The sequence below is a fragment of the Polistes canadensis genome, unplaced genomic scaffold, assembly GCF_001313835.1.
Source record: "Polistes canadensis isolate GaletaPanama2010 unplaced genomic scaffold, ASM131383v1 scaffold_186, whole genome shotgun sequence".
In the NCBI taxonomy this organism is placed as follows: Eukaryota; Metazoa; Arthropoda; class Insecta; order Hymenoptera; family Vespidae; genus Polistes; species Polistes canadensis.
Genome location: NW_014569733.1, coordinates 257,239 through 267,088, shown reverse-complemented (window position 1 = coordinate 267,088; position 9,850 = coordinate 257,239). Strand labels below are relative to the sequence as shown.

The 9,850-nt window shown below is 29.9% G+C and overlaps 1 protein-coding gene across 1 annotated transcript in view; it reads left to right on the top strand.

Annotated features, from left to right (window-relative positions):
• The first annotated feature begins 295 nt into the window (after positions 1 to 295).
• LOC106789485 (TNF receptor-associated factor 4) overlaps positions 296 to 9,850 on the top strand; it is an 18,777-nt gene continuing 9,222 nt past the window's right edge. Inside the window, exon 1 of the mRNA XM_014753711.1 lies at positions 296 to 490. Coding sequence (XP_014609197.1) covers positions 317 to 490 — 174 coding nt within the window. The 5' untranslated portion in view covers positions 296 to 316. The remainder of the gene's footprint in view (positions 491 to 9,850) is intronic.

Below are 9,850 nucleotides of genomic sequence, written 5' to 3'. Positions count from 1 at the left end.
TCTCTCTCTCTCTTGTTTTTCTTTTTCTGTTTCTCTCTTGTTCGCGTTCCTTTTTATTGAAACGCTCGTAGAAGAGAACAGTGCGAAATCGATAAAATTTGAATTTCGTTAAAGAAATTTTGTTAAATAAAATTAATCGCGAATTTGTGATATCGAGCGTCCTCGTTGACAGCTCGATAAAAAAAAATCGGTAAAAATCGGTGCGATACAAGTGAAAGCGTTTTGTTGGAGGGACGGTGGTGAAGAAGTAGAGGAAGGTGGTGGTGGAAGAGGAGGGGGTGGTGGAGGAGGAGGAGGAGGAGTAGTAGGTGAGAAAATGGTGCGTGGTTTGTCCCAGTGGACGAAGACCCTGAGCTTCCCAGCCAGAGTGTCACCTCAAAGACCTGCCAAGGAATCAAAAGGTTTTCAAGTCAGCCCTAGTGCAAGTCCTACCTCACCACCTAGTCCTATCAACGATACCATGGACAAGACACCGATTATTACCGATGAGGTTAGCAACAATCATTCATTATTTTTTTATTCGAATTAAACACGTGTTTTCGTTTCGCGTGTTCGAAATTGTTCAATTTTTTTTTAAATTATTATTCAAACTTCAAACGCGCGTTTTTATAAATAATAATATATAATAGCAATGAGAAAGAATTTTATTTATTTGAACGCGTATTGTACATTTTGATTCTATCCCAAAAGTAGGAAATTTTTTTTTTTGGTATCGCATCGTAAGAATCTCGTAATCGTGACGCTAGAAAAAAAAAAAAAAAAAAAAAACTACTATCCGCGATACGTTTGGCATTAACCCGCTTTCGATTCTTGATCTCGTTCTGTGATAAGTATTACTTACGTACGTAAATGTTCGTTCTCATTACCGCTGAACCGCGACAGCAAACTACTTTTTAATCGTTCCTATTATTGTGTAATCGATGAATGCAAAAAATATCATTAAAAATATCTTTCTCATTAAATCAGATTAAATTTGTCTATATTATTGATAGAAGTGTCGTTAAGCATTTGCACGAAATTAATCGATTAAAGATAAACGAGATCGATAGTCTTTGATTATTTTTCTTTCTTCTTATCGAAACGTAACTCGATGATTTTACTTGGAAAAAGAAAAAGAAAAAAAAGAAAAAAAAAACAATTTGTTTTTATATAATATATTATAAATATTATATATCTTTCGATTACACAGTACTTTTTATCACTTCAAAATATTTATACACGTATATACCGTATAAATCTCATAGGATTGATTGATATCATCAGTCGTGTAATTTAGGATTCGATCAATATGATTTGAGTTAAATCTTTAAAATATAATTGAACTTTTCGAAATTGTTATAATTTTTGTTGTTAAAGAACTTGAACATTTTTTAACGCCAGTTCTTTTCAACCATCTAATGCGAAACATTCCTTAGATATGTATGTATGTACTATAGGACTGCGGTTTCAAGTTTATCAATGTACATGTTTGAGATAACGGTCTGTGTTGCCATTCGCTTTAGTAGTCGTCGTCGTCGTCGTCTTCTTCAGACATCACTTGGTTATTTCTTTTAATGTTTCTCGTAGCAAACTACTTATATATCATCTTTACTGTTACCTTTATACAATCTTGTAAAGAATACTTCTTGTTTACCAACGTGTGATAGCAAAATTGTAAATTATTTTTTTTCTTTTTTTTTTTCGGCTCAATTTTTACCATAAAAAAAGAAAACACAGAAGAAGAAGAAGAAGAAGAAGAATTGGTGATAATAGGGAGAAAATAGATACAATTATTTTAAAACAAATCGTTTATCTTACATTTTTATTCGTACTTTGATTTAAGAAAATAAGAAAAGAAAAAAAATATTAAACCGAGATTGGAGGATCGACTTTAACAAATGTTTTTCTCATCAATCACGAAAATAAGTTGTACATATTTCTGAGAACATTGATAATACATATCGATCGAACACACTCAAAGGAATCCTTTATTATTTGTCTAAATATAACAAGGTTATCCTACTCGAACCCTATTCGATATATTATAATCAGTTAATATAACATTAATTTCAGTTTCATTTATTTCATTCAAATTAATCATTAAGAAAAATACTTATTTTTATTTTCTAACACACAATTTGATTATACTCGTTGACCCAATGCATGCTCAATTCAAAAACGTTCATTAAATTGACAAAAGTCAATTCTATTGTCGAGGTAAAAAAAGAAAAAATTAAATTAATCAACAGAACAAAATTCAACATAATCCAATAATATAATTTGAGTATGACGAGTAGACCTATTGAAAAGAAATTGTGCCACGCTTACATTAAGGTCCTCCCCCTTTTCCCTTCCCCATCCCTTCCCTTCCCTTCCCCCCAGAGTTCGATACACACAATCTAGACTTTTTATATGCTGACTGAGTCTATTCTTGCGAACAATCTTTTATCGAGGTAAATACGCGATTACGTGCTGATAGGACACATTATGGTCAATAGTATATATATATATATTAATGGGGAGGCGTAAATCCATTTCCAATGTGCATGTTTATATATATAGATACATATATGCATGTTTCTTTTTTTAATATTATACAGAAAATCTTCTATCTTAACTGAGAGACAATATTATATGCAAACTAAAATGATATGAATGTTTTTTTCGACATTTAATTGGTTAACAAATAATGACAGAATTTGTTAATAGAAAAGAAACAATAATAATAATGTTTGTTTGTTTGTTTGTTTATTAATTAATATATAAAATATTGAAATGTGTCTCACAAAGAATAAGATTATAAATTTCTGAATATTATTTTATTTTATATTAGAGATTTACAATCAGTTACAGAAATATTCGTATCACCCTTATCTACCCCCCTCTGTCTGAATATTATAACAATTGATATTTTCTTGTAATGAAAAACGTATCAAAATTCTTATATACAGAAATATATTATTATGAAATGATTAAATCTTAAACTTGATATATATTATAAACGTTAGATGCAAAAGAAATAAAAGAAGTTCACAAATATGATAAGAAGAAGAAATAATAATAATAATAATGTTTGTTGTTTGTTAATATATAAAATATCTACCCCCCTCTGTCTCAATATTATAACAATATCAAAATTCTTATACACAGAAATATATTATTATGAAATGATTAAACCTTAAACTTGATATAAATTATAAACGTTAGATGCAAAAGAAATAGAAGGAAGTTTACAAATATGATAAGAAAATTGATCTCACAATAGAGTGTATCGTATATATTTTGTATTATTTATTTAAACATATACTATTACAAATTCCGACATTACATTATTGGCCCAATTCAATATTTATACGAATCATGATTCGAATTAAACGTTAAGTTAACGTAAGACACGAATGTTAACTTTTCACAGTTTTCCTTGTCTCGTACTACACGGTTTACCTGATTACACGAAACTCTCAAGTGTAATTGGTATTAAGTATACAAAAATAATTTGTTTTTCGTAATTAAAAGAAAGAGAGAGAGAGAGAGATTAATATTGCACATAAACGAGCTTCGTGAAACTTCGTGTGAGCCATTGCCTTCTAGTTTATAAAACCGGAATAAATATGAAACCTTTACAAGTGTATCGCGATATTACAGAGTACGGAAGGATCTTAGGAAACCAGTTTTATATAGAAAAGATACGCGATCTCGACTAGTTAACAGGGATGAAAAGAAATAACAACTTTCCTAGATTGCAACGACTGGTTTCGATGAACTTATTATTATATACCAATAAAACAAACTAGCAGCCTGTCCTTTTAAATGAGAACTACCCCTTGACGCCACGATGATGAGATGAAATAGGAAATCCTATTTCATGGAAACAACAAAAAAAAAAAAGAAAAACTTTTTTCCTCGTGTCGTGTCGTGTCATATCTAATTAAGTTACCGTTATAAAATAGATTTACAAAAAAAAAAAAAAACAACACGGAACTCTTGCAATTAGAAAAACACATGGAAACGTGGAGGATGACGAGGAAGTAAATTAAAAAAAAAGGGGGGGGGGAGAGAGAGAGAGTTTTGTCGTTCCTAGTTCAGTTGTCGTTAATAGAAAACAGATGAAATTGTCAGCTTGTTCGACGTGAAACCAAAGAAAAGAAATAGAAGGGATGGGGATGTTTCTAATCCTAGATTTGAAAACAGCTGCGAGAAAGAGATTAGAATTATTTTCTCGAATTTCTTTCTTTCTTTCTTTCTTTCCCGTTTTTATCTCAAAACTTTAATAATTATTTGATATATGTAACAATAATATACAACCAACGATAATTTTGTTTTTTTTATGAGTCACTTCCTGATATTATCGGAACTTTTATCGGTCAAGAATGTTTGAAAAATTGGAATACTTCCATACATTCCAAAAATTCTGACGGTAACATCGTTTTAATAAAAAAAAAATGAACGATATATAAATGATTCGTTTGATTGGACTCGTTAAATAAAACTTTCTCGTTGACTGAATAGAAATTTAAAATCTAGTTTAATATGAAACACGGGGGAAGAAACGGAAACGGAATGCGGTTTGCATATATTTAAACCGCATTTTAAGATATAACGATAATACTATACAGAGTTTTCTATACTCGATTGGTATTAATTTAAACATTAAACAACCTATGTGTATTTTTGTATGGAATTAATTAAATAAGACAAAGACCAAAAAAAAAATGTATTATTAACGAAACACTTTTAGTTTGAATATTATTTTTCCAATTATATTTGTATATCGATTATTCTTCAGACACATTTTCGATTAAAATTCATATCGAAGTTTTAACCCCAACTCGACAAGCTGTATTTCCCCCTTGCTTGATTATTTATACGCATATCGAATAAACACATACACATACATTTATATATATATATATATACACGTGCACGGGAATGTTAACGTCATTTCTAAGAGGAGGAGGTATATTTGGATTGGTGCGTTTCTTTTCCCTGCTGCGGTCGATTTATTCGTTGCGGTTCGTTCAACGATCACAACAATGGACGCATGCTGACTTCAGGACTCACTTTCGTAACACGTGCGCCGCATTTGCGTTTCCTTTGTATAAAAGTTTTCACAAACAGGCAAACTTTCAGGGATGTGTATAAGATAAACGATAGTAAGTCTCTCTGGATGATGACTATACGACGACTGTGTGTGTGTGTGTGTTTCTGTGTAAGTCAAAAAGTATCGACACATGGGAGGGGGGCAAGTTTGTTAAACACGAAAATATAACTTTTGAAATATAACAATAGATTTATCCACGGGTGAGTGGTACTACTGGGGTGTTAATTATTACTTCGGAAGATTTATTTTTCTATTATTTTATTTTTAATATGATAATGTTTTCAATTTTATTCAATTAGATCTCATTTATTTTGAAAGTGGTGTAAGTCTATTTTTGAAAAAAAAAAAAAGAAAATGGGATAATCACGTAATTCGTGTTTAATTTAATGTAAAATTGTTTTATGTATAATAATTAGTCCGTGTTTAATTTCTTAACAAATTTCTATGTTTTGTATAATTGTATAATTGGTGTCGGTAAATGAAATCGCATAATCATTGATTATGAGAGTGATATAAGTCCATTTGCAGCCTATTAATATACATTAATTTAGTAATGTATATAATCAAATTACATATCGATAAATTAATAGAAACATTATTCAATTTGATATAATTAATGAATATTTTTAAATTAATCAATATGTGCAAACCTTTAATGTTCTCTAAACAACAGAAAATAGATTTACACCATATTCAAAATAAACTGTTCAATTATCGTCTTCTCGATTCTATACATCGTAAAGCAACGTGGACTTGAATTAAATATTACAGATTGTTTCTAAAATTTAAATTCGTAATAATTTCAATGAATAATACAGCTTTCTTGAGAAAGTATTTTTCTTGTCTCATCGTGTATATATTATTAATATAATATATTATTATTATTATATTAATTATTAATTACATAATCTCTTATAGGAAAAATGATCGCGCGATGACAAGACGACGAACGTCAATTGGCTGTTACAACACAAAATATATATTAATGTATAATAATATTTAAATGAAAATAGATGTGATGATGAAAATAAAAAAAAAAAAAACATAATTCCCATCTTTCTGTATATTCTTAATGAAGATGATTAAAGTTTAACAAAGTGGTTTCTAAAGGGCGAAGGAAAAAAAAAAGGGGGAAAGAAAAAAGTTGAAATTGGTATAGTTCCGAGTAGCTGCGATAGGTCAAAGAGTTGGACCCACCTCTTCCCCCCATCCCCTCCTCTTCCTGTATCGAGCACGCGCGAACGAAAAGCGGGCCCTATCCCACGAAGATACACGAAGGAAACCGAGTTCTCGTTCGGAAGCAGTCGAGGCCATCTGTTACGCTTGGTTCCCACGCTTCCGCCGCCACCGCCTTTCCCCCCCCCCCTCCCCCACACCCCACTTTTCTTCCTCGAAGTCCCCTACCAACCACCACCATCACCACCATCACCACCAGTTTATCGTTGGTGCTTTATTTTATACACCCGTAAGAAAAATAAAAAGAAGAAGGGAAAAGACCTTTGCTAGTCTCTTAAAATCCATGTTTTCCACAAAAGCCCCTCTAACCCCCCGATAAGAATTATTTAAACTAATAATTTTCAATTAATAATAACGTATTATAATTAATAATTATTAATAACGTATCATTTTTTTTCTTTTTCTATTATTGCTTATTTAATTTAAATGAGGAGACAGGAAGAAGTATTTCCATCTGGTCTAAATTAAAAGTTAAGGGTGGGGTGGGGGGGTTAAGTTCGTTATACGTATGATCGATTATTTTTCTTGAAAATAAAATGTGTGTCGTAATTTATCTAATAAAATCTATCTTTACTTTGAACATAATTAAAATGTAACCGCGCTATTGTTTATTTCTTACGATTCATGAGTAACACAAATGATAAGTTAAATTCGCGTGTTGTAATCATTTCCTATTTTGTTGGTTATTTCTGGTTTAAATTATCACGCCGTAATTTATTTAACTCGTGAAAATTATTATTACACAGGTCGAGTCGTTTTTAACAATTAAATTTACGATATTAATCCGTTTGAGATGGTTTGTAACTTTTTTCAAAGAAATCCAAATCTTCTCATACGTTATAATCTATATAATAATAATAATAATAATAATAATAAGTTTTGTTTGAGTGTTCAAATATAACGGATCAAGAGATAACAAAGTTTAGATGTGTAGTTTTTTTGAATATTACAAGAATGTATGTCTGCTTAAACAAAAAAAAGACGCTGAACTTTAGAGATTAAGTTGCTGAAGAAGTCCAATTTAATCAAAACGAAGTTCTAGTTCTTTTTAATGTCCAAATTCCCTACGATACCTATTTATTAATCATTTTATTTTTGGACGAGACGAAAGAAACAACTAATATTGAATAATAATAATAATAATAATTAAACTAAAACCAATTTGCGTCTGATTATAAAAGAAAATTTTTTGTTTAGAAATGATCGTTAATTTATTTATCTTTTGGGAAGAAAATATCTATAGCAATTGGTTATATTATTAAGTAATGTATGCACAAAAAAGAGAGAAATAAGAAGAAGAAGAAGAAGAAGAAGAAGAAGAATTAGTCAGCCATAGTTTGTGTTGTGTGACCCTGCGCTCTGACGTTGGAATGCGAGATAACGCGAATGATGGTTACGGGCAACCGTAATTACGGCGTGTTAATTTAAAAGCAAAAGACCCGCCTATCTTCCCATGGTGAATACCACGACCGGAAGTTCCGTGGTATTAGCCGTTCCTCCTTCGCATTGTTAAACGCATTCCGCCATCTCTCTTGAAACTTTTCCTGCATTCTATTGCAAGCGTGTCTGGTTGTTGTTGTTACTTACTTACTTATTTATTTCTTCTTGACTATGAGAAAAATGTCTAACTATTACCCCACGATTGTGTCGCATGGAAAATACGAATTGAAACATTCTTTCCTACGTTCATCTTCATCATCATCATCATCATTATCATTATCATCATCATCATCGTAATCATTATCATCATCATTGTAATCATTATCGTCATCATCGTCATCATCATCATTATCATCATTATTATCATCATCATCGTCATCATCGTCATCATCGTCATCATCGTCATCATCGTCATCGTCATTGTCATCATCGTCATCGTCATTGTCATCATCGTCATCGTCATCATTGTCTTCATCGTCATCGTCATCATTGTCTTCATCGTCATCATCGTCGTCATTATTATCGTTACGATCATCGTTAGGATATTTCTGTTAAAAAGAACAAAATTCAGGATATAAACAAACGATCGATAATCAATCGTTTTAAGTATCACGTAAAATTTCCGGATATTACATCCTGCCTATGTTTTGATGTATTTATACACCTCAAGTATAATCTCATCATATACACGGATATCCGTAGAACGTTCTACCACGTTCTAACGGTTCTATTCGAAGCACGATCGAAGTACGACAATGTCTGCATTGTCACATTCTAACTATCTCGATCGTTCGATTAAATAGATAATTATAGAAATATATGTATATATAAGTATTATATATTGGTTGACTAATAAATAATTATTCAATTTTGTAATATATTTAATATTTCATTAAATTAGATTTTTGATAGTGATGAGTATATTCGTTATGCGGATAAAATAATTAACATTTGTTATTTAAATTGTGCAATATTTATTTCGCTAATTTAAAACTATATTTGTTAATATTTGGATATGCAAATTATATATGTCTCGTAATAAAATAAATAAATGAATAAATAGATATTATTAATAAAATGATTAATTTTTTTTTTATACAAAAAATATTATTAACAGTAACACAGTTTATACTAAATCTAATTAATATCTGTATCGTTTTTTATATATTAAAAAATCCAATCATAAATTAAATAATCGATAAATATATTGTTAAAAATATTAATGAAAAAGAAAACAAAAAAATATTATTATTTCAGTTAATACAAATATAAAGTATCTAATATACCAAAAAATACTTGAAATACTTGAAATAGTTTAAATTGTTGACCAACCCATATATACATACATACATACATACATATATATATCTGTATTCGTGACTGTAATCCTCAAATATCCATTCTGTAGAAAAGAAACAATATCAGTATACAGGAAGAGTATTCTTTACTCTGACAAGTTTCTATTTCTTGGAATGTACTTTAGCTTTCGTTAGAAATCAAAGTATTCCTGTCAAATAGTAAGGATTCACATAGAATAAAAAAGACAAAAAAAAAAAAAAAGAGAAATATAAAAGGTATTACATTAGCAATGCACGAATGTGTCGGTTACGCTTGAATTCAAACGGACAAGTTTTTCGTCGTGAAGGAGGAGGAGGAGGAGGAGGCACGCGACCTTGCCAGATTGGCGAAAGGTAGAAATAATGTAGCATCCTGATCGTTGTTGTCTCATTCTTGAATCGCAAGCTATAAGAGATACCACACCATGATGTGGTATGTCTCACAGCAGGTACCTTTTTTTTCTATATCTTTCCGATCGATAAGAAAAAGAAAAAAAAGAAAAATCAAATAAAATAAAATAAAATAAAATAAAATAAAATTAAATTAAATAAAATAAAATTAAATTAAATAAAATAAAATAAAAAGAAACCACAGGTATATGGGAATTTATTAAAGTTCGAAGAAAATCTATTAGTCGATTATTTTCTCGAATCACGTTTGCTTCTATGTTGTTTTATTTTTTTTTATTTATTTGTATTTTTATTTTTATTTTTATTTTCATTTTTTTCTATATCTTTCCGATCGATAAGAAAAAGA